Here is a 25,683-nt window from a genome sequence, read left to right as displayed (position 1 = left end):
TGCCCCACTCTCCCTTCACTCTCAAAAATCATTGGAAAAATTATCCTCAGGTGAAGATTAACATAATAATAAAAATACTTTGTGAATACAGTGTGGGTTAAAATTGGAGTAGGAGGGGGACAGTAGAAATTGCATTTAAGATGGGGAATGGAAAGAACACATTTAATTCCTGGATTCATGAATTAATTAGTATTTATTTGATTTCCTGATATTGGAGCAAATATTAGGCAGCATATAAAATGGGATGAACATGGGCTTTGGCTTACGATCTTAAATCTTAAGTTAGTCTCTTGCTAATTGTGTGATTTTTAAGCAACCCACTTAAACCTAAGTAAATTCTATTTAAGTACTGTGCTACTTTGAATATGTTGGTTAGACCTTGAGATAATTAACTGCTATTGGAGATATTAATAGTATTCCTCTTTTTCTTGCAAAATATTACAAGAAACTATATTTTGTTTATAAAACTTTGTTATTGACACTAATCCAGAAAGAAGCTGCTGGGGCTTTAAAATATTTTATTATACAGATTTTTTTAAATAAGTGTAGAGGTATTAGTTTCTTATGGCTGCTGTAACAAATTTCCACCAACTGGGTGGTTTAAAACAGCAGAAAAGTTTTCTCTCATGATTCTGGAAACCAGAAGTCTAAAATGAGTATTACTGGTCTGAAATCAAAGGTGTCACTAGAGCCATACTCTGGGAGAGAATCTGTCTCCTGCTTCTTTTAGCTTCTTATGGCTGTTGAAATTCTGGCTTGTGGTCATATCACCCTAATCTGCAAGGCCAGCATCTAGAAATATCTCCGTTCTGCTTTTCCTCTGCGTCAAATTTCCCTCTGCTCCCTCTTATAAGGATAGGGCCTACCCATATAATCCAGCATAACCTCCCATCTAACATAGTCACCTGCAGAGACCCTGCCCCCATTTTTTGCCATATAAGGTAATAGTCAAGGTTCCAGAAATTATGGATATAATGGGGGGGGGGCGCATTTTTCAGTGGGCAGTATCATATAATTTGGCCTATTAAGTCATAAGGCTTCTAAAATCCTTTAAGTATACTTAAAGACCATGCCACACAGTTTAAAGTACTGCCAATGAAATATAAAGATAAATAAGACGTTTCCTGCCTTCAAGAAACTTCAGGAATGCCGCAGTAGGAAACTTGTACTTTTGAAGAGAGTGGAGAACCTGAAGTTGTTTGGTTAGTTAAGCTGTGTTTTAGGAAGATTAGTCTTGATATGCAAAGAATAGAATGGAGAGAGGAAGGATGAGAAGGGTGACTGGTTACAGGTGTGAATGATGCTAAGGCTTCAAGGAAATGTTGGTGTGATGGTGTTCAGAAAGAAAAAGATGTCAAGGTGCGTCCCAGAGGGAATATGTTGTTAGCTCTTGAGGCATAACTGACAACAAAATTCTCCTATTTTAACTTGACAGTTGACACTTATAGTAGTGTAACCACCACCACAATCATGATATGGAACATTTCTATAATCTTAAAAAATTTCCTTGAACTTCTTCACAGTCTACCAGTGGTCAGCAAACTGCGGCTCGCGAGTCACGGTTTGCCGCTCTGTTGACTAATGAGTTTGCCGACCACTGGACTAGACTAAACGTTACCGTGTAGTTGGAAGCTGTGAGGATTAGGCAGTTGTGGCATATTGTGTGCAAAGAGGTAAAGGGTAGTATATGACAGTGGTCGGCAAACTCATTAGTCAACAGAGCCGCAGTTTGCCGACCACTGGTCTATCCCATTCCCCTGGCCTCTGGCAACCACTGATTTGCGTTCTATCACCATAGTTTGCCTTCTCTACAGTTTCATGTGGGATTATACAGTATGTAGTCTTTTGTGTCTGGCTTCTTTCACTTAGCATATTAATTTTGATGTAGTATGTTTTATGGCTGAGAAGTATTCCATTACAGTCATGTGCTACTTATTGAGGATGTGTTCTGAGAAATGCATTGTTAGGTGAATTCGTCATTGTGTGAACATCATAGATTGCACTTACACAAACCTAGATGCTATATTATAGCCTATTGCTCCTAGGCTAAAACCTGTATAGCATGTTACTATACTTAATACTGTAGGTAATTGTAACACAATGGTAAGTATTTGTGTATTTAATCATACCTAAATATAGAAAAGGTACAGTAAAAATACAGTGTAAAAGATAAAGTGCGTGTGTATGTGTTCAAGCAAAGTGCTAGGGAAGTGGGGAGGTGCCATTGAAGGAAGAGTAGATGTTAGGAGGAGGGATGGAAGAATAGAGAGAAGAAAGGAAGAGAAGGGGAGAGAAAGGAAGAGCAGAGATCAAAACTGACCCATAGAGATAAAGCTTTAGATGAGAGAGAAATAAAGGATTTTTTTTCCTTGATTATTTTTTGATCCATGGTTGGTTGAATCCATGGATACAAAACCCAGGGTTACTAGAGGGCTGACTATATTTATGTTGTCTTTATTTTGTCAGCAATGTTTTATAGTTTCAATGTGCAGGTCTTGCATATTTTTATTCAGTTTATTCCTAAATGTTTTATGTACTTGCCATACTATTGCAAGTGGATTATCATAGCCTATGCATGATAAACTAGAGCTTTCAAATTTTGATAACAATTAAAATGGAAGCAGGAAGAGGAGTTTGATTTAAGGAATATGTTAAGTTTAATTTTGGCTTTGTTGAGTTTGTAGTATCAGTAGGTTATTCTTCCAGCAGGAGCTATTGAGAGGACTTGGAGCCATCTACATAGGGGTGACAGTAAAGTATGGGTATGCTTGAGACCTCCAAGAAAGGAAGTTTAGGAAAAGTTCAATTCTAGGTCTGAACCTTGCAAACCTCTTTAAGAGAATGGGTAGTTAGAGTAGGCTGTAAGAAAGTTAGCTGTGGAAAGGTGGAAAAACACCTGGAGTACAGAGAGAGGAAAGAATTTCAAGAAAAATCAAAAGAATTTCAAGAATGGACTGATTAAGAGCTGGACACTGCGGAGAGGTTGAGGACCTTGAAGGGTAAGGAAGGGTAATTGCAGTGGGTGGTTTTATCATTGTGATGGAGATCCTTTGAGTAGAGTGGTATGGATAGAAGCCAAGTTTCAAAAGATTAAGGAGTTTAGGAAGGAAGCAGTGAGAAAAGAGGACTGGCTTCAGAAATTAGTGGAGAAGGAAAAGAGCATGATAGACAAGCCAATCAAGAGTGTTAACATGTGTAAAAGTTTATTTGGGATAGGTTACTGTGAGCATGTTTATAAGGGTAAGGAGGTGAGCCTGGAGAGACAGGTCTTGAAGATGCAAGGGCCCTCTTAGTGGCATAGGCTTTGGTAAAGAAAAATAAGAGGATATAGAATTATAGGCATTTGAGACAGATGAACTACTTTCCTCTCTTTTCATTTGGCTCTGATCATCATTTTGGTATACTGATTTTTTGTAATATTTCAAGAAAAATGATTTTAAGTATAATAATGTTACATGCAATAAACATTAATATTTAAAGAAAAACAATTTAAAATATAATGTTACATGCAATAAACATTAATATTTCAAGAAAAATGATTTTAAATGTAATAATATTACATGCAATAAAAATGAATATTAATTTTTAAAAAATTCCCTAGAACAGCCTGGCCTGTGTAGCTCAGTGTTTGAGCATTGACACATGAACCAAGAGGTCACTGGTTTGATTCCTGGTCAGGGCACTTGCCTGGGTTGCAGACTTGATCCCCAGCGGGCGTGCAGCAGATCGATGTTTCTCTCTCATCAGTATTTCTATCTCTCTATCCCTCTCCCTTCCTTTCTCTCTAAAAATCAATAAAAACATTAAAAAAAAATTCCCTAGAACAGGGTTTGGTAAAATATGACCTGTTGGCCAAATCTGACCTGAGACTTGTTTTGTACTAAGAATTATGTATGTGGGTATGTTTGTGTATGTGTATATGTAGGTGTGTATATATTTTAATAGTTAATGAAAAACCAAAGGAAGACTATATCATGGCATGTGAACATTGTATGAAATTCAATTTTCAGTGTTCATAGGTAAAATTTTTGGGGGGCAGCCATGTGCTCATTCATTTATGCTTTTGCAGGGTTGAGTAGTTGCTACAGAGACTGAGGCACAAAGAGCCTAAAATATTTACTATCTGGCCCTTCACAGAAAATGTTTGCCAACTCCTGATCTGGAAGGACCATTGTGGGTTCCTTTTCTGACTGTCCCTTGACTTGCTGATTATTATTATTACTAGAGGCCTGGTGCGGGCGGGGTGTCCCTCAGCCCGGCCTGCACCCTCTCCAATCTGGGACCCCTCGAAGGATGTCCTACTCCTGGTTTACAGGGATCGGGCCTAAACTGGCAGTCGGACATCCCTCTCGCAATCCGGGACTGCTGACTCCTAACTGCTCACCTGCCTGCCTGCCTGCCTGATTGCCCCTAACCACTCTGCCTGCCGGCCTGCTCACCCCCAACTGCCCCCCGCCGCTGGCCTGCTCGCCCCCAAATGCCCCCTCGCCAGCCTGATAACTCCCAACTGCCCCCCGTGCCAGTGTGCTCGCCCCCAACTGCCTCCTCTGCCGGCCTGCTCACCCCCAACGCCCCCCCTGCTGGTCTGCTCGCCCCCACTTTCCCTCCCCACTGGCCTGCTCGCCCCCAACTGTCCCCCTGCTGGCCTGCTCACTCAAAACTGCCCCCCCCTCCCGCCCCGCTGTCCTGATCATCTCCAACTGACCCCCACTGATGGGGTGAGAAACTGAGGGCTGTTTTCAGGCTGGCCAAGCCCCCCAGCGGGGACCCTCACCCCATGGGAGTGTGGCCAGCCTGGGTGAGGAGCTGAGGGCTGTTTTCAGGCTGGCCACGCCTCCCGGCGATCCAGGCTCCCAGCCCCTCCTTTTTTTCTTTCCTTTCTTTTTTTTCAGCGCCTCCTTGAGTGGAGGCCAGGGCCAGCTGGAAGCAGGTATCTGGGATTTATTTATCTTCTATAATTGAAACTTTGTAGCCTTGAGCAGAGGCTAGGGCAGGTGGGAAGCTTGGCTTCCTCCATTGCCGGGGGCAACCCAAGCCTCCTGCTCGCTCCAGCTCCGTGGCCGCCACCATCTTGGTTGGGCTAATTTGCATACTTGCTCCTGATTGGCTGTGGGTGTAGCGGAGTGATGGCTAATTTGCATGTTTCTCTTTTATTAGTAGACTAGAGGCCCGTTACACGAAGAGATTCGTGCAATAGGCCTTCCTTCTCTTGGCTTCCAGCACCAGTTTTCCTCCGGCACCCGGGACCCAGGCCTTCGTTCCGGCTGGAGTCTGCCGCCTTTGCTGCAGACTCTGGCCAGAGTCTGCTGTCTTCGTCTTTGCTGTGGCCAGAGTGCTGCTCCTGTAGATCCCTCCCCCCCCCACCCTCCCTCTCATAGCAGGCGTCCTGCACCGCCTGGCCACTCCCCACCTGGAGCAGGTGGACGGCTGCCATCTTTCTCCTTCTAATTTGCATATTCCCTCCTGATTGGCTGGTGGGTGTAGTGGAGTGATGGTTAATTTGCATGTTTCTCTTTTATTAGTGTAGATTATTTGTAGACAATATTGGTCTCTGTTTTAGGGCCTTTCATAGCGAATGCAGATTTTTTTTTTTGTCTCAAGCATCTTTGTTTCTGTCAAGACTGATGAACTATCAGAAAGCTCATCAAAGTATCTGACCTCATTGATACTGGGTATTTGTAAAAAAACATGATGGAATTATAATGCAAGCTGTTGACATTCTTCATTGATATTTAGCATAGCTCTTTTGGTGAAATCAGAGGTTTTATCCATTATTTAAATATCTAGGCTTATTTTTCAAAAGCAAGTTGGAAGTAGAGAAAGAAGAAACCACAGCTGAAAACTGACAACTTTGTACAGAAGTAGTGGTAGTAAATCTTTAAGCCAGACACTGTTCTAAATGATTTAGCCTACCTTAACTCAGTTACTCCTCGACAACCACTCTGAAATACTACTGTTCCCATTTTCTACAGGAGAAAACTGAAGTCCAGAGAGGAGTAGGTAACTTGCCCAAGGTCACGCATCTAGTAAATGGGCAAGTTGGGGTTACAGCCAGTCAAGTGAGCCTCTAGAGTACATGCTTCTAAGACTGTTGTGTTGCCTTTCTCAGACTGATAACCACGAACATTGATTGACCACTTAACTGGGGGCAGATACTCTTCTAAGGTCATTATATGTATCAGCACATTTAATGTTTACAACGCATTTGCCTAAGGTGTTACAACTATAAAGTGGTGGGGCCACTGATCCTAGTCAGTCTAGCTCCCCTGCCTGTACCCTTCACCACTGCACTGTGCTGTAGCTTTTCCCTTCATTATTGCTCAGAATGGTAATTTTATTCTTTTTTCTGTAAGAATTCTACAGCTTGGTGACACTTCAAAGACACATTGCATTGCTGTTTGCAAGGAGACAATTTTCCCCACAGGATAACATCTCAGCCATGGGCACTTTTTTCCATTACACTCTGAAATGGTAATTGATAGGTGTAGTTGTGATCTGTGTTTCCCCTACAAAAGATGCTGGGCAGAGGGCCTCTGATTTCATGAATAAGAGGCCTAAGTTATCCTAAGGCCCTTCTTTTATCTTGCCTCATCTCTGATCATAACCTTTGTAGTTTAGGTCTTTTGTCATTGTCCAGGCTGCAGCTGGAAATTTGTGTCAGAAATTCTGGAGTGAGACAGGGTATTGCTATAGATTTTGGAATTATATGTGTATAATCAATATCCAAAGAAACTTACAGGAACTGTTTGAGAAGAGCGAAATAGCTTTTACTATCCCATTTTAAGGATTAGATAAAGCAACCAGCAACTTTCTACTCTTGAAGGCAAATAGCCTCATAATTCTTCATAATAATTCCCAGATTCTTTGTGACTATTAATTTTGTTTTTGACCCTCCTGTTTGTGAGTTCCTTGTAGATACTATTTTGAGTTTACATATTTTTGTTGTTTATTTATTTATTTATAAATCTTTATTGTTGAAAATATTATGTATTTCCCCCTTTGACCTCCTCCAGCCGGCCCCCGCTCCTTGATTTTACATTTGATACTACTTTGGTGCTACATTATTTGTTTGCAAGAGGTGCAAATTAGACTGCCCTTTTTCAAAACTTTCAAAGAGGCAACTCTATAATCTACCATAATGCTTAGTGCACAGTAGGTGCGTCATAAATACATGTAGATTGATGACTTGTTTAAGTGACTTAAGTGACATGGAAGTGCAGAGTTAATTACTCATGCTATAGTCCTGATGGGTTGGAGCTTTTGAGCAAAATATTTAGGTTGCCTAGAATATTATGTGATTGAAACGAAGGTTAACGGGTTCAGTTTGGTTCATGGAAGAAAAATCTGTAGTCCGTAGCCACAGGCTGCCCCTGTGAAAACATGGAAGCTATTCTCCAGCAAGTGGGCTATAACTTTAACCCTAGGTTGTACTAGCAAGATGACTTAGCCTCTGGCCACCCTTTTCAGTTGACTTAAGCAGAGGCAGGTGAGTGGCAGACATTTTTGCCAATGAGCTCTTGGAGGACTAGGCTAGGTCTTGCCTTCTAATTATTTTTATTCTTCATAGAGCCAAGTACTATGTCTGTTCCACAAACCTGTTGACTGATAATGGTTTAAAAGGAGAATGTGACCATGAATGTAAAAGACTGAAGCCTTTTCTTTCCATTTTCTGGGCTCAGAATGCTACAAACCTTACAGGCTTCATTTAAATTGGATGGGGAACGTGTGGCCACGGGCTGTATTAGGCCCTTGAAATCATTTGGTCTGGCCCTGCCAAGGTACTAGGGGTGAGTTAATTAAATGCCTGACCAAATATAGCAGGCTAATTTTTAAGTTGATAATTTTGTATGGCCCGCAAATGATGTTACAAATATCGAAATGTCCCTTGGCAGAAAAAAAGGTTCCCCACCTTTGGTTTAAGTCTTTTGAAGTAAAACACCACTTTTCTGGGATGTCTTTCCTTGCACTAGCTTAATACAGGTGGTCTTGCTTCATGCTCTATCTGTATTCCATGTTAGAGAGCTGTTAGTTGTTATTGAATTGTTTTGTTTATCAGCTCTTATTCTTCATTATCCTATAACGTTGTAAAAAATAAAAATGTACCAGCGTGTATTTTTTTACATTACCCTATAACTTTGTAAAAAATAAAAATGTACCAGGGTGTATTTTTTTACATTGACACTGGCACTGCATAGGTGCTTAGTAAATTTTTAATGAATGACTAGGTTATGCAGTTGTCATCTTTTTTTTTTTAATTTAATAAATCTTTATTGTTCAGATTATTACAATTGTTCCTCTTTATTCCCCCCATAGCTCCCCTCCACCTGGTTCCCACCCCACCCTCTGCCCTTACCTCCCCACCACTCACCTCATCCATAGGTGTACAATTTCTGTCCAGTCTATTCCCGCACCCCCCACACCCTTTTCCCCTGAGAATTGTCAGTCCACTCCCTTTCTATGCCCCAGATTCTATTATATTCACCAGTTGATTCTGTTCATCAGATTTTTTTATTCACTTGATTTTTAGATTCACTTGTTGATATGTATTTGTTGTTCATAATTTTATCTTTACCTTTTTCTTCTTCCTCTTCTTAAAGAAAACTTTTCAGCATTTCATATAATACTGGTTTGGTGGTGATGAACTCCTTTAGTTTTTTGTTATCTGTGAAGCTCTTTATCTGCCCTTCAATTCTGAATAATAGCTTTGCTGGGTAGAGTACTCTTGGTTGTAGGTTCTTGCTATTCATCACTTTGTATATTTCTTGCCACTCCCGTCTGGCCTGCATAGTTTCTGTTGAGAAATCAGCTGACAGTTGTATGGGTGCTCCCTTGTAGGTAACTAACTGTTTTTCTCTTGCTGCTTTTAATATTCTCTCCTTGTCTTTTGCTCTTGGCATTTTACTTATGTTGTGTCTTGGTGTGGTCCTCTTTGGATTCCTTTTGTTTGGGGTTCTGTGCACTTCCTGGACTTGTAAGTCTATTTCTTTCACCAGGTGGGGCAAGTTTTCGGTCATTATTTCTTCAAATAGGTTTTCAGTATCTTGCTCTCTCTCTTCTTCTGGCACCCCATAATTCGGATTTTGGTATGCTTGAGGTTGTCCCAGAGGCTCCTTACATTATCTTCAAGTTTTTGGATTTTTTTTTGCTTTTTGCTTTTTCGGTTGAGTGGTTTTTGCTTCTTTGTATTTCAATTCTTTGACTTGATTCTTGCGGTCCTCTAGTCTGCTGTTGGGTCTCTGTATAATATTTTTTATTTCAGTCAGTGTATGTTTAATTTCTAGTTGGTCCTTTTTCATATCCTTGAGGGTCTCGCTAAATTTATCGGCCTTTTCTGGGAAATTCTTGAAAAACCTTATAACCGTGGTTTTGAACTCTATATCCAGTCATTTGTTTTCCTCCATTTCTTTCATTTGTGATCTGTTTTGTCTCTGCATTTTTGCTGCTTCCCTGAGTTGGTAGAGTAGCTTTATGTGGTAGGTGTCCTGTAGGGCCCAGTAGCTCAGCCTCCCCCAGTTACCTGAGGTGGACACTTTTGGTGCACCCCTTTGTGGACTGTGTGCACAGCCTTGTTGTAGTTAAGTCTTTTTTAAAAAATAAATATTTTATTGATTTTTTTATAGAGAGGAAGGGAGAGGGAGAGAGAGTTAGAAACATCGATGAGAGAGAAATATTGATCAGCTGCCTCCTGCACACCCCCACTGGGGATGTGCCTGCAACCAAGGCACATGCCCTTGACTGGAATCGAACCTGGGACCCTTGAGTCCTCAGGCCGACGCTCTATCCACCGAGCCAAACTGGTTAGGGCTGTAGTTAAGTCTTGATTGTTGTTGGTATCACTGGGAGGAATTGACCTCCAGGCCAATTGGCTGTGAGGATCAGCTGTGTCTATGCTGGGAGAACTTCTGTGCTGGAGACACCCTTATGAGACAAGACTTACAAAATTGCAAAAGCCGAGAGAAACCAAGATGGCGGCATAGGTAAACACCTAAACTGCTGCCTTGCACAACAATTTCAAAACTACAACTAAAAGACAGAACGGACACCATCCAGAACCACAGGAAAGCTGGCTGAGTGAAAATTCTACAACTAGAAGGAAAGAGAAAAGCTCACAGAGAATTGGAGGTACGTCAAAGGGGCTTTGTGCGCGCAGAGAGGAAGGGCGGCTGAGAGCCTGGCTGACTTTCTCTGGCGAAAGGGGGAAGGAAGCCTCCGACCGCACTGAACCCCAGTTCTGACTGCACTGAACCCCAGTTCCGGGCGAACCCCTGGGGACCCACGCTCTTACGGGGGGAGTCTGGACTCTCGGGCGGAGACTCAAGCTGGGAAAGGCAGAAGTCTGAAGGCGCACGCGGGCCAGTGCGCACAAAGGCTGCGGAGGTTGCCACAGGCTTTCCCTAGTGGAAGGGAGTCAGAGGATCCTGACTACACTGAGCCCCAGTTCTGACTGCACTGAACCCCAGTTCCAGGCGAGCCCCTGGGGACCCACGCTCTTGTGGGGGGAGTCTGGACTCTCAGGCGGAGACTCGAGCTGGGGAAGGCGGAGGACTGAAAGCACACATGCGCACAAGGGCAAGGCTGACAGGAAGCCAAGACTGAGACTCCACCCCATCCAAGCTGAGCACAGAGGCTATTGCAATTTGGCAAGTCTAATCCTATAAGGCTGTCTCCAGCACCGAACTTCTCCCAGCATAGACACAGCTGATCCTTACAGCCAACTGGCACGGAGGTCAATTCTTCCCAGTGATACCAACAACAATAAAGACTTAATTACAACAAGGCTGTACACACAGTCCACAAAGGGGTGCACCAAGAGTGTCCACCTCAGGTTAACTGGGGAAGCAGACCCACTGGGTCATATTGGAAACCTAGCACAAATATCTACCTTACCAACTCAGGGAATCAGTGAAAATGCGGGGTCAAAGAATCAGATCACAAACGAAAGAAATGGAGGAAAACAAACGACTGGATATAGAATTCAAAACCACGGTTATAAGACTTTTTAAGAATATCCTAGAAAAGGCCGATAAATATAACGAGACCCTCGAAGATATGAAAAAGGACCAACTAGAAATTAAACATACACTGACTGAAATAAAAAATATTATACAGAGACCCAGAAACAGAATAGAGGAACACAAGAATCATGTCAAAGAATTGAAATACAAAGAAGCAAAAAACACTCAACCAAAAAAGCAAAAAGCAAAAAAAAAAAATCCAAAAAGTTGAAGATAATGTAAGAAGACTCTGGGACAACTTCAAGCGTACCAACATCAGAATTATGGGGGTGCCAGAAGAAGAGAGAGAGCAAGATACTGAAAACCTATTTGAAGAAATAATGACTGAAAACTTCCCCCACCTGGTGAAAGAAATAGAATTACAAGTCCAGGAAGCCCACAGAACCCCAAACAAAAGGAATCCAAAGAGGACCACACCAAGACACATCATAATTAAAATGCCAAGAGCAAAAGACAAAGAGAGAATATTAAAAGCAGCAAGAGAAAAACAGTTAATTACCTACAAGGGAGCACCCATACGACTGTCAGCTGACTTCTCAACAGAAACTATGCAGGCCAGACGGGAGTGGCAAGAAATTTTCAATGTGATGAATAGCAAGAACCTACAACCAAGATTACTCTACCCAGCAAAGCTATCATTCAGAATTGAAGGGCAGATAAAGAGCTTCACGGATAAGAAAAAGCTGAAGGAGTTTATCACCACCAAACCAGTATTATATGAAATGCTGAAAGGTATTCTTAAAGAAGAGGAAGAAGAAAAAAGTAAAGAGAAAAATTATGAACAACAAATACATATCTATCAACAAGCCAACCTAAAAATCAAGTGAATTAAAAACCTGAGGAACAGAATAATCTGGTGAATATAATAGAATCAGGGGCATAGAAAGGGAGTGGACCGATAATTCTCAAGGGGAAAGGGGTATGGGAGGTTCATGAAGAGAATGGACAAAAATCATACACCTATGGATGAGGACAGTGCGGGGGAGGTAAGGGCAGATGGTGGGGTGGGAAATGGGTGGAGGGGAGCTATGGGGGGAAAAAGGAGAAATAATTGTAATAATCTGAATAAAGATTTATTTAAAAAATAAAAAATAAAAAAATAAAGAATAAAAAATAAAAATAAAAAGAAAAAAAAAAAATTGCAAAAGCCTGTGCTCAGCTTGGATGGGGCGGAGTCTCAGGGCGGAGCAGACAGCCTTGGCTTCCTGTCAGCCCTGCCCTATGAGACCCCTGGGTCTCGGTGTCCTTCGGTAATTGCTGCAAGCACCTCTGAGAGAAAGCCGCCCTCGAGTTTTGCCTGCTGCCAGACAGTCCAGTTTCTCCCCGAATGAGTCGGGTTCCCAGAGTCTCGCCTGGGACTAGAGTTCAGCGCAGTCGGGAGCTTCCCTCTCCCTCCCGCTTTAGAAAGCCAGCCGTGCACTCAGCCGCCCGTGCACTCAATAGTCAGTCCTCGCTGTACGCGTGCGCCTCCGGACCTCTGACTTCCGCAGCTCCCCTGAGTCTCAGTGTGCTTTCTCTTTTCCTGACAGTCCATATTCCCCCTAATGAGTCTGGGTTCCCAGAGTCTCGCCTGGGACTGGAGTTCAGTGCAGTCGGGAGCTTTTGTCTCCCTCCCGCTTGGGAAAGCCAGCCACGCACTCAGCCGCCCATGCACTCAGCTGCCCGTCCTCTCCATGCGCGGGCGTCTTCGTACCTCAGCCTTTTGCAGCTCCTCTGAGTCTCAATGTGTTTTCCTATTTCCTTCTAGTTGTAGAATTTCCACTCAGCCAGCTTTCCTGTGGTTCTGGATGGTGTCCGTTCTGTCTTTTAGTTGTAGTTTTGAAATTGTTGTGCGAGGCAGCAGTTTAGGTGTTTACCTATCATAGGTAAAAGCTCACAGAGAATTGGAGGTACAGCAAAGGGTCTTTGTGCGCGCAGAGAGGAAGGGCGGCTGAGAGCCTGGCTGACTTTCTCTGGCGGAAGGGGGAAGGAAGCCCCCGACCGCACTGAACCCCAGTTCTGACTGCACTGAACCCCAGTTCTGGGCAAGCCCCTGGGGACCCACGCTCTTACCGGGGGAGTCTGGACCCTCGGGCGGAGACTCAGGAGCTGGGGAAGGCAGAAGTCTGAAGGCACGCTCGTGCCAGTGCGCACAAAGGCAGCGGAGGTTGCCACAGGCTTTCCCTAGTGGAAGGGAGTCGGAGGCTCCTGACCGCACTGGGCCCCAGTTCTGACTGCACTGAACCCCGGTTCCAGGCGAGTCCCTGGGGACCCACGCTCTTGTGGGGGGAGTCTGGACTCTCGGGCGGAGACTCGGGAGCCGGGGAAGGCAGAGGTCTGCGCATGCGCGCAAGGGCAAGGCTGCCGGGAAGCCAAGACTGTCTGCTCCGCCCTAAGACTCCACCCCATCCAAGCCGAGCACAGAGGCTATTGCAATTTGGCAAGTCTAATTTTATAAGGCCGTCTCCAGCACCGAACTTCTCCCAGCATAGACGCAGCTGATCCTTACAGCCAACTGGCCTGGAGGTCAATTCCTCCCAGTGATACCAACAACAATCAAGACTTAACTACAACAAGGCTGTACACACAGTCCACAAAGGGGTGCACCAAGAGTGTCCACCTCAGGTTAACTGGGGAGGCCGACCCACTGGGCCATATAGGAAACCTAGCACACAAATTTACCCTACCAACTCAGGGAAGCAGTGAAAATGCGGCATCAAAGAAACAGATCACAAACGAAAGAAATGGAGGAAAACAAACGACTGGATATAGAATTCAAAACCACGGTTATAAGGCTTTTCAAGAATATCCTAGAAAAGGCCGATAAATATAACGAGACCCTCGAAGATATGAAAAAGGACCAACTAGAAATTAAACATACACTGACTGAAATAAAAAATATTATACAGAGACCCAGAAACAGAATAGAGGAACACAAGAATCAAAACACTCAACCGAAAAAGCAAAAAGCAAAAAATCCAAAAAGTTGAAGGTAGTGTAAGAAGACTCTGGGACAACTTCAAGCGTACCAACATCAGAATTATGGGGGTGCCAGAAGAAGAGAGAGAGCAAGATACTCAAAACCTATTTGAAGAAATAATGACAGAAAACTTCCCCCACCTGGTGAAAGAAATAAGACTTACAAGTCCAGGAAGCCCACAGAACCCCAAACAAAAGGAATCCAAAGAGGACCACACCAAGACACATCATAATTAAAATGCCAAGAGCAAAAGACAAAGAGAGAATATTAAAAGCAGCAAGAGAAAAACAGTTAATTACCTACAAGGGAGCACCCATACAACTGTCAGCTGACTTCTCAACAGAAACTATGCAGGCCAGACGGTAGTGGCAAGAAATTTTCAATGTGATGAATAGCAAGAACCTACAACCAAGATTACTCTACCCAGCAAAGCTATCATTCAGAATTGAAGGGCAGATAAAGAGCTTCACAGATAAGAAAAAGCTGAAGGTGTTCATCACCACCAAACCAGTATTATATGAAATGCTGAAAGGTATTCTTAAAGAAGAGGAAGAAGAAAAAAGTAAAGATAAAAATTATGAACAACAAATACATATCTATCAACAAGTGAACCTAAAAATCAAGTGAATTAAAAACCTGAGGGACAGAATAATCTGGTGAATATAATAGAATCAGGGGCATAGAAAGGGAGTGGACTGATAATTCTCATGGGGAGAAGGGTATGGGGGGTTCATGAAGAGACTGGACAAAAATCATACACCTATGGATGAGGACAGTGGGGGGGAGGTAAGGGCAGAAGGTGGGGTGGGAACTGGGTGGAGGGGAGCTATGGGGGGAGAAAGGAGAAACAATTGTAATAATCTGAATAAAGATTTATTAAAATAAAAAAAAATGAAAATCTTTGAACAAATCAATGAATGAACAAAAACACTGCAGTTTAATTGGCCTTCTATCTAAATGGCATTGACTCAGAATGAGGCAGATTGTGTTAGAGATGGGCTTGAGGATGGTGTTAAGATTTGGAATATTTGTGGTGGGAAATAGAGGGGTGAAGTGAAGGACTGAGGCCCAGAGAATGACCGTAGCAGCACCGTTGTTCCATAGTTAGACCTTGACTTATGGAAGTAACTAATTTGCATGGTTGTGTGATTCCCCACCAAAACTCTAGAGCCCAGGTCAAGTTCCTTGACTGTTCCTTCCTTAAGGAAGCCTTTCCTGATGTCCTAAGTTAAATTTCTTTATTATAGGTTCTTACAGTTTTGTTCTTCTAGTATTCATTATTGTTGTAGTTTTGCATTTGATTGTTACAATTGTTATTATATAAAAGTTTACTTTCCCCAGTAACTAAAAGCTTTTAGGAAAGATATGTCTGATTTTGCTTACCATTGTGCAGTGTCTGGCACCTCCCTAGTAGACACTTGGTAAATATTTCTTGAATTTAATGAATCAAATATAGTGGTTCTCAACCTTTTTAATCTACCCCAGCACACCTGTGGAATATGACTTGCTTTCATCTGAACCACTATTGACCCCCCTGATCCTCTCCTGAGGAGCGCAGGTGTCAGATAGTTTAGGGTAGTGGTTAATAAATCACAGGTCCTGGAATGAGAATGCCTGGGCTCCTCACAGCCCACCTCTCACCAACTTTGTGACTTTATGCAAATTCTTTTTTTATTTAAATTCTTCCTTGTTGAAAGTATTACATATGCCGAAACCGGTTTGGCTCAGTGGATAGAGCGTGGGCCTGCTGACTGAAAGGTCCCAGGTTCGCTTTCGGTCAAGGGCACATGCCTTGGTTGTGGGCACATCCCCAGTAGGAGGTATGCATGAGGCAGCTCATCGATGTTTCTCTCTCATCGATGTTTCTAACTCTCTATTCCTCTCCCTTCCTCTCTGTAAAAGATCAATAAAATATATTTAAAAAAAAAAAAAGAAGAAAGTATTACATATGTCTCCTTTTCCCCCCATTGACCTCTCCCCGCCCGTTCCTACCCCCCCAGCACAGGCCCTCACCACCCTGTTGTCTGTATCCATTGGTTCTGCTTATATGCATGCATACAAGTCCTTTGGTTGATCTCTTACCTCCCTGCACCCTCCCCTGCCTTCCCTCTGAGGTTTGACGGTCTGTTCGATGCTTCTGTCTGTCTCTGGATCTATTTTTGTTCATCAGTTTAAGTTGTTCATTATATTTAACAAATGAGAGAGATCCTGTGATATTTTATCTTTCTCTGACTGGCTTATTTTGCTTAGCATAATGCTCTCCAGTCTATCCATGCTGTTCTTATGCAAATTCTTAATCTCTCTATGCTGCAGTGTCCTCATCTGTAAAGTGTGTTACTAATAGGACCTACTGCTTGGGATTGTCACGGAGTTTGCATGAGAGGATTCACAGAAAGCTTTTAGAGCAGCATGTGACATGTGAAAGTTAGTTACTCTTGCTAGTGGTTTGAAAAAGACTTCTAGATGATTTTTTTAATTTTCTTTCCTTGAGACTCCTGGCTTAATGGTAAAGGATTTGTAGGGCAGGTACCTGTTAGCATCTTATGTGTGTGTCTGTTCATTGTCATATATTGAATATTGATCTTCAAGGGAAACTGAGAAAAGAAATCCCTGGACCAGTATGGTCTTTTTGGCCCAGTGATCCAGTGACACCCTGAAAGAAAATAATTTTTTATGAACCAGGAGGTCACGGTTCAATTCCCGGTGAGGGCATATGCCCAGGTTTGTGGGCTTGATCCCCAGTATGAGGTGTGCAGGAGGCAGCTGACGAATGATTCTCTGTCATCATTGATGTTTCTATCTCTTCCTCTCCCTTACTTTCTGAAATAAATAAAAAATATATTTAAAAAAGGAGTAGTAGAGCCCAGCTGGAGTGACTCAGTTGGTTGAGCATTGTCCCGTGCACTGAAAGGTTGTGGGTTGCATTCTCTCTCCAAGCATGTCTTCAGGAGAAGATTTTTAAAAAAATGGTAGCCATCCTATCTGTGGAATGAGAGATTAGTGAATGCTGTCTGCTTTACACCTGCTATGGTAAACTTGATTCTTTATTTCCCTTGCAGAGGAAGTGGCCAAGTTGGAGAAGCACTTGATGCTTCTCCGACAAGAATATGTCAAGCTGCAGAAGAAATTGGCAGAGACAGAGAAGAGATGCACTCTTTTGGCCGCGCAAGCAAACAAGGAAAACAGCAGTGAGTCCTTCATCAGCCGCCTGCTGACGATTGTGGCCGACCTCTATGAGCAGGAGCAGTATAGGTGAGCTCCTTGGACACAGGGCCAGTTTAGAGAAGCCAGCCCTTTAGCTTTATTTCCAGGCCACATTGCAACTTTTCCTTTTGTTTAAAATAAGTTTTTGTTGATTTCAGAGAGAGGGAAGGAGAGGGGGAGAGAGTTAGAAACATCAGTGATGAGAATCATTGATCGACTGCCTCTTGCACACCCCCTACTGGGAATGGAGGCTGCAACCCGGGCATATGCCGTGACTGGGAATCGAACCCTGACCTCCTGGTCCATGGGTCAACACTCAACCACTGAACCACATCGATTGGGCTCAACTTCTCATCTCTTTTTGACTTTCTTCCCAAGTTTATTTCTCTCTATTGAGGATCTTAGCAAACCTTTAGTTTCTAGAATGTAAGTTTCTTAAGGCAAGATTTTGTCTATGTTTGTTTCCTGCTTATCTTAGGCACAGATAATAGAACTAGAAGGTCACTGTTTGATTACCGGTCAGGGCACATACCCAGGAGGCAGCGGATCAATGATTCTCTCTCATTATTGGTGTTTCTATCTCTCTCCCTTCCTCTCTGAAAGTAATAAAAATATATATTTTTAAAAAGCTATTTAAATTTTTCAACAAAATGCATGTTTATGGGAAAAAGTTTATTGGTAAAAGAGCACCTGCTTCCCAAACTGATTTTCCAATTTCAGTTTCTCCATCTAGTTCTCTGTTTAATAGAACTAGAATTGTTGATACGCTTACATAATTACAAAGTATGTTCTAGATAGTGCTTTTGTGGGGGAAAATGTGTCTGCATGAAGCATTATATAGAAACAATATTCTGGTTGGGTCTCCTTTTAAGTGGATAAGTTAAGTAATGTAATAGTTTTATGTATTCATTCATGTTATAGTTTTTGTGTATTTAGTTTCTAAAAGCTTTTGAACCTAACAATTATTTTAGAGGGAGTATGAAAATTTAAAAAACACAAATATAAGCAGGGTGATGATAATTAATGACTTGGGATTGCTGTCAACACAGCCATATGGCACATACTGTGTCAGCTCAGTAGGTCATTCTTAGTTTTGTTAACTTCCTAGATGCTTTCCTGCCTTAGTATTTGACATTTCAGAGTTAAACATAAATAACTATTTGGAAAGCTCTTTTCATATAATAGCATGTCGTAAGTATAAAAACATGTTTGAAAGAAAATATTTCTCTCACTGTATTTCTTTATAAATGGTTGAGTAAAAGATGGCCAATAAAAGGTCTGAATGTTTCTCATAAGAACAGGAGTCTAGATATTGGGTCTCATATACTTGACTGTTTTATCGAAGCTAATTTGGTCATACTTTTTCTGTTTTTACTGTGCTTGTGCATTAATGTATGGAGCATAGCAGCACTGTAGTCTCAGAGCTGGCATCACAATCTTTAGGCTTTCTGTCATTCTCCCCCTGATGATTATCTTGATTTATTGCTCACAAAACCTTTTCTACTTTTTATATGAACGTTAATCATCCTTTTTATATGAACGTTAATCATCCTAATTTAATTGAACCTTAAGAATCTCATTAGATGTCTTTGAAAGCAGAACATCCGTGTGAACTAAAGCTATAAGTTAGAAATAGAAAAATGTCTAGCAACATATTAGAAACATGATCCATCAGAATTAAGTGCTAGCATAGAGAAAGAAATTTGCTATGATTTTTTTTTCTTTTGCAGATGTATGTTGATGAATATTTGTATATTTATCAGCTGTAAATTCTAGCTATACCTAGTTATGATGACAGTTTTCTTTTTATATTTGTGGATATGTTTCTTCATCAGTGATCTAAAGATAAAGGTTGGGGGAAGACACATCAATGCTCACAAGTTTGTCCTGGCGGCCCGCAGTGACAGCTGGAGTCTGGCCAATTTGTCTTCCACCAAGGAGCTGGACCTATCAGGTGAGCCTCTGACCAGTTGAGGACTCAAAACTGCCAGCACAAGAAGTCTTGGCAGAAGGTTAAGGTGTGTTGCTTTGAAATATTTGTGGTTTAATGAAAGTAGAATACTTTTCTTATTGATCAGTGGTGACCATGAACTACTTAAACAATTAGTGAATCAGTAGGTTATACTTTGTGAATACCTTTGTTTACTATCTGGCTAATAAATAGTAAATATTTGAGTATCTACAGTACTTTTATAATTTATAAAATATAAATGTCTGTCCAGAAACTCTTTTCATATAATAGTATACTATAAATATGGAGCATGTATAGAGAACAATTTTTCTTTCACTCCAAGAAAAAGCCCTCCTGTTCAGTTGCCTAAAATTGAATCATAGCTATCAAAGTACTTTTCCTGGTCTGTAAGAACTGAATTCAGAAGTAACAGTTATTCCAAGGAATAAGAATATTTTTTATTTAAAACCAAAGGATGAGTGCCCTGGCCGGTGGGGCTCAGTTGGTTGAGCGTCATCCCATGCTCCAAAAGGTTCAGTTCCCAATCAGGGCACATACCCAGGTTGCAGGTTCAATCCCCTGTTGGAGTATGTATGGAAGGCAACCGTTTGTTGTTTCTCTCTCACATTGATATTTTCTCTCCCTCTCCTCCCTCCCCGCTCCCTTTCTCTTTCTCTAATATCAATAAAAACGTATTTTTAAAACAAAGAATGAGCTTCATTCTTTAGAATTTGAATAGGTGCATTGAGCTGTTTAAAGTTATTATTTAATTGTTTATGCCACATTATGTTGTGTAGAATATGGGTAAATATGGTGGTAAGTAGACATAAAAACATCATTTTTGAAAGTTGACTTCAAAATGCATTTTCAGATGGTACTCTTTTGTTTTAAAAAAGCAATTTTTAAATTTAATGCTGCTGTTAATAGTCATGAGAATTGTAATGCATGATAAGGAGAATACCTAGGCATTAAATTATTAGTTATTTCCAGAAGTGATTGGCTCTTTGGAAATTTTGCTGAATTGTCTTTGCTGACCATTCAGAAGGTACTGTTTTCCATGTGAGGTACTGGGAGCACTGAGATCATTATAACACAGTCCTTGCCATACAGACCGAGCTCATACTCTGTTAGAGGAAATGGGCTAATAATAAATCATTGCAGGCCAGGGCTGTGTGTATGGTAATATAATTGCTTTATGTTAAGGTACAGAAGACACTAACTAGGCCTGATAAGGTGTCAGAGGTGAGCAGTGTTGCAAAGGTTAAGTAGGCACTTACCTCAGGGATTTAGGGGAGCAGATGTCTAATGCTTCTCCACTGTGAGTGAACTCACTGTAGGATCATTTCTAGGGTTTAACCTGAGGTCCCTAATTCAGAGTTGTAAGCACAACAAATATACACACATGCATATACATGTGCATATGCATTCATGTCTGTAACTAAAACATCTACTTGGGAAGCAGTCTTGACTGGAACGGCACCAGTCTACATGACTGAAATCTCTGAGCTGAGCCTTTCAATTTTAAGTCTTTTGAAGCCATATATCTCTGACCCCTTACATAACAACTGTGGATAACATTAAAACCCATTAGGTCATGAGGTATTCTTTATAAAATGCACAGTAGGATCTTGATTACATGAACAGATAGTTTACAAAGATTAGAAGAGATAATAAGAAAATATCCAGCTTTGTTAGCAAAATTTAGAATAAACATCTTTTGATATCTACATTATCAAAAATTGATGACCCCAATAGTGTGGGGCTCATGAAACTGGTCCTCTTGCACATTGCCAGTCTCTTTATAAATGGGTATGACAGTTGTAGAAAGCAGTTAGGCAGCAGAACTATAAAATGGTCTTTTTATTTATTTATTTTTTATTTTTTTTAAATAAATCTTTATTCAGATTATTACAATTATTTCTCCTTTTTCCCCCCATAGCTCCCCTCCACCCCTTTCCCACCCCACCTTCTGCCCTTACCTCCCCCCCACTGTCCTCATCCATAGGTGTATGATTTTTGTCCATTCTCTTCATGAACCCCCCATACCCCTTTCCCCCTGAGAATTATCAGTCCACTCCCTTTCTATGCCCCTGATTCTATTATATTCACCAGATTATTCTGCTCCTCAGGTTTTTAATTCACTTGATTTTTAGGTTCACTTGTTGATAGATATGTATTTGTTGTTCATAATTTTTCTCTACTTTTTTCTTCTTCCTCTTCTTTAAGAATACCTTTCAGCATTTCATATAATACTGGTTTGGTGGTGATGAACTCCTTCAGCTTTTTCTTATCTGTGAAGCTCTTTATCTGCCCTTCAATTCTGAATGATAGCTTTGCTGGGTAGAGTAATCTTGGTTGTAGGTTCTTGCTATTCATCACATTGAAAATTTCTTGCCACTACCGTCTGGCCTGCATAGTTTCTGTTGAGAAGTCAGCTGACAGTCGTATGGGTGCTCCCTTGTAGGTAGTTAACTGTTTTTCTCTTGCTGCTTTTAATATTCTCTCTTTGTCTTTTGCTCTTGGCATTTTAATTATGATGTGTCTTGGTGTGGTCCTCTTTGGATTCCTTTTGTTTGGGGTTCTGTGGGCTTCCTGGACTTGTAAGTCTATTTCTTTCACCAGGTGGGGGAAGTTTTCGGTCATTATTTCTTCAAATTGGTTTTCAGTATCTTGCTCTCTCTCTTCTTCTGGCACCCCCATAATTCTGATGTTGGTACGCTTGAAGTTGTCCCAGAGTCTTCTTACATTATCTTCAACTTTTTGGATTTTTTTTTTTTGCTTTTTGCTTTTTCGGTTGAGTGTTTTTTGCTTCTTTGTATTTCAATTCTTTGACTTGATTCTTGTGTTCCTCTAGTCTGTTTCTGGGTCTCTGTATAATATTTTTTATTTCAGTCAGTGTATGTTTAATTTCTAGTTGGTCCTTTTTCATATCTTCGAGGGTCTCGTTATATTTATCGGCCTTTTCTAGGATATTCTTAAAAAGTCTTATAACGGTGGTTTTGAATACTACATCCAGTCGTTTGTTTTCCTCCATTTCTTTCGTTTGTGATCTGATTCTTTGACCCCACATTTTCACTGATTTCCTGAGTTGGTAAGGTAGATATTTGTGCTAGGTTTCCAATATGGCCCAGTGGGTCTGCTTCCCCAGTTAACCTGAGGTGGACACTCTTGGTGCACCCCTTTGTGGACTGTGTGTACAGCCTTGTTGTAATTAAGTCTTTATTGTTGTTGGTATCACTGGGAAGAATTGACCTCCAGGCCAGTTGGCTGTAAGGATCAGCTGTGTCTATGCTGGGAGAAGCCCGGTGCTGGAGACAGCCCTATAGAATTAGACTTGCCAAATTGCAATAGCCTCTGTGCTCAGCTTGGATGGGGTGGAGCCTCAGTCTTGGCTTCCTGTCAGCCCCGCCCCTGCGTGCATGTGCGCTTTCAGTCCTCCGCCTTCCCCAGCTCGAGTCTCCGCCTGAGAGTCCAGACTCCCCCCACAAGAGCGTGGGTCCCCAGGGGCTCACCTGGAACCGGGGTTCACTGCAGTCAGAACTGGGGCTCAGTGCAGTCAGAATCCTCTGACTCCCTTCCACTAGGGAAAGCCTGTGGCAACCCCCGCAGCCTTTGTGCGCACCGGCGCGCGTGTGCGGACTTTCAGTCCTCCGCCTTCCCCGGCTCCCGAGTCTCCGCCCGAGAGTCCAGACTTCCCCCACAAGAGCGTGGGTCCCCAGGGGCTCGCCTGGAACCGGGGTTCACTGCAGTCAGAACTGGGGCTCAGTGCAGTCAGGATCCTCTGACTCCCTTCCACTAGGGAAATCCTATGGCAACCTCCGCAGCCTTTGTGCGCACTGGCCCGCGTGCGCCTTCAGACTTCTGCCTTTCCCAGCTCGAGTCTCCGCCCGAGAGTCCAGACTCCCCCCGTAAGAGCGTGGGTCCCCAGGGGTTCGCCCGGAACTGGGGTTCAGTGCAGTCAGAACTGGGGTTCAGTGCGGTCGGAGGCTTCCTTCCCCCTTCCGCCAGAGGAAGTCAGCCAGGCTCTCAGCCGCCCTTCCTCTCTGCGCGCACAAAGCCCCTTTGCCGTACCTCCAATTCTCTGTGAGCTTTTCTCCTTCCTTCTAGTTGTAGAATTTTCACTCAGCCTGCTTTCCTGTGGTTCTGGATGGTGTCCGTTCTGTCTTTTAGTTGTAGTTTTGAAATTGTTGTGCGAGGCAGCAGTTTAGGTGTTTACCTATGCCGCCATCTTGGTTTCTCTCCTAAAATGGTCTTTTTAACCTTATCATCTCACCTGTCTCAGATGGATTCTGTCATAGGTAATTCAGATAGCATAACTTTATGTGTAATTGTGAAATACTGTATGCAATCAAAATGGGTAAGAGTGAAAAAAATGAAATATTGAATGCTCCCTGGAACAAATAAAATTGCATAAGAATACAAAAAATTGCACAAAGGTATAAAATGTCTAATTTAAACATTAAATGAAAAACTTGTTACTTTTTTGGGACACTATAACATTTAAAAATATGTTTCTAGGTTTTAGAGAGGAAAAAGTTCAACCATTTTAAAACACAGCTTTTACACCATTTATATACTTGTTTACAAGAACTGATTTCCAATCTCCCTCAAATTGCTGGCCAGCCATGCAGTTGGTGCTTCCAGGTATCACATAACACAGGCTTCTTAGGCAGTCTCAGCTGCTGCAACCCCAGATTTAGGCAACCACACCCACACCCACCCAGGCAATTCAGCAGAACTGTTGGGCAAAACACATTAAACATGAACAGGTCCACATATGCCACCATCTTCTTGGATCCCTTCCCCATGATACACTTCTTCAAAGATAAATTTTATAAAGATGCCTATTAGCTATCTTAGTAAAGCCACAAAAAACTTGACTCTGCAGAGTCTCACTCCTGAAAGCAAACCTTACAGCAGGAATCAAACCATGCTTACTATTTACAACAGGAGGAGAGTTCAGGCTTCTTTAAAGGCATTAACATTGTACTTCTCTAAACTCTAGAAATTCTCAATTCACTATGATGCAATCTTGTGGTCATATAGTCACTGAGTTAAAGTTGCTATTAAGTATTATGATGTACTGCCCTGCCGGTGTGGATTGAGTTCGATTCCTGGTCAGGGCACATGCCTGGGTTGTGGGCTCCTTCCCCAGTATGGGGTGTGCAGGAGGCAGCCTCAGAATGCCCTGCATAAGAAAAACCACTGAAGCAGAACATGTCTCTCATCCCAGAGTGGGTCAGACTAGGGCTCGGAGACCAGGCAAGGACCACTAGAGGTCTCTTGCCACCCAGAGCTGATAAGACTCACCCAGATGAGAGGCAGTAAATATTTCTCGTGCCATACAAAAATACTTGCTTCAACTTAGGTCTTAGGTTAGGCGACGGGGATTGCTGAGGCTGTGTCTGGGTCTCAAAACTGGAAAATTCCTGGCAGCACTGTGAATAAAAGAGTCCAGACCTCAGCCAAGGAACCTCCAGTCCAGGCAGCAGGTGGGATCCCTGGTACCTGAGACGGGTCCCTCACTTGTCAGTCTCATTTGGGTTGCCAGAATATGAAACTGGACAACCAATGGATCCAGGCTGCCTATCACTACTTGAGCCAATTCAGCAGAGACAGGGTTAAATCATATATGAGGGTTTATTCCAATACTGCCGGCATTGTGGGAGAGCAACAGGTCATCCATGAAAATCTGCTCTCTCAACACACTGACAAGAGCATAATTTAATTATTTCTCAAAACATTTTAAAAGTTCTATTAATATGTTACCAGGTTAAAAAAAAGTACATTGCCACCCCGGTTTTATGGTTCAGTGTCGACCTATGAACCAGAGGGTCATGGTTCTATTCCCAAACAGGGCACATGCCCAAGTTGCAGGCTCGATCCTCAGTGTGGGACGTGCAGGACACAGCCGATCAATGATTCTCTCTCAACAGTGATGTTTCTATCTCTCTCCCTCTCCCTTCCTCTCTGAAATCAATAAAAAATACATATATTTAAAGAAAAAAATATATTGCCAGGTAAGAGAGAAAATAAAAAATAAGTCTTAACATGATCACTATCAGCATTTTGGTGTATTTTCTTTCACTTTTTTTTATGCCTTTTTAAAAAAATATCTGGCTGTTTTATCTCCCACTACATTTGGAAGAGAGTGGGTTAATAAGAGCTAATCAGTTGTTGCCTAATTATTAATAAGATGTTGCTGGCCCATGGTGTTCCTTTCCTACATAATCAAGAATTGAGTATAGTTTCTTAGACCTTAGCTACTCATCAGTATCACATGAAGGACTTGTTAAAACCCAAATTCTAGGCCCCACCTCTAGAGTTTCCTGATTCATTATTAGATCTGGGGTGGGCCTGAGAATAAGAATTTCTAAAAAGCTCCCAGATGATGCTGATTCTGCGAGCCCAGGATCACTGATGTAGACCATGGTTTTAAGTGATCCTCTGACTATCACTGTTAATCAAGAGTAGACTCTAGTTGAAATCATAGTTTTGATATTTTATACTGTGATTTTCATCCCAAGCATTTCCCCAAGTTGCTGTAGACTTTA

The 25,683-nt window shown here is 42.1% G+C and overlaps 1 protein-coding gene across 3 annotated transcripts in view; it reads left to right on the top strand.

Annotated features, from left to right (window-relative positions):
- Positions 1-25,683, top strand: part of ANKFY1 (ankyrin repeat and FYVE domain containing 1) — an 81,585-nt gene that overhangs the window by 8,731 nt on the left and 47,171 nt on the right. For all 3 annotated transcript variants that reach the window (XM_080681363.1, XM_080681361.1, XM_080681362.1), the window contains exons 2-3: positions 17,034-17,226; positions 19,014-19,132. Coding sequence is in view for 2 of the 3 variants with exons in the window: in XM_080681361.1 (XP_080537487.1) it covers positions 17,034-17,226; positions 19,014-19,132 (312 nt within the window). In the remaining variant the exon portion in view is untranslated. The remainder of the gene's footprint in view (positions 1-17,033; positions 17,227-19,013; positions 19,133-25,683) is intronic.

This window comes from Plecotus auritus (assembly GCF_963455305.1).
Source record: "Plecotus auritus genome assembly, chromosome: 7".
In the NCBI taxonomy this organism is placed as follows: Eukaryota; Metazoa; Chordata; class Mammalia; order Chiroptera; family Vespertilionidae; genus Plecotus; species Plecotus auritus.
The sequence above is the reverse complement of the archived record's forward strand: the minus strand, read 5'-3'. Positions and strand labels throughout refer to the sequence as shown.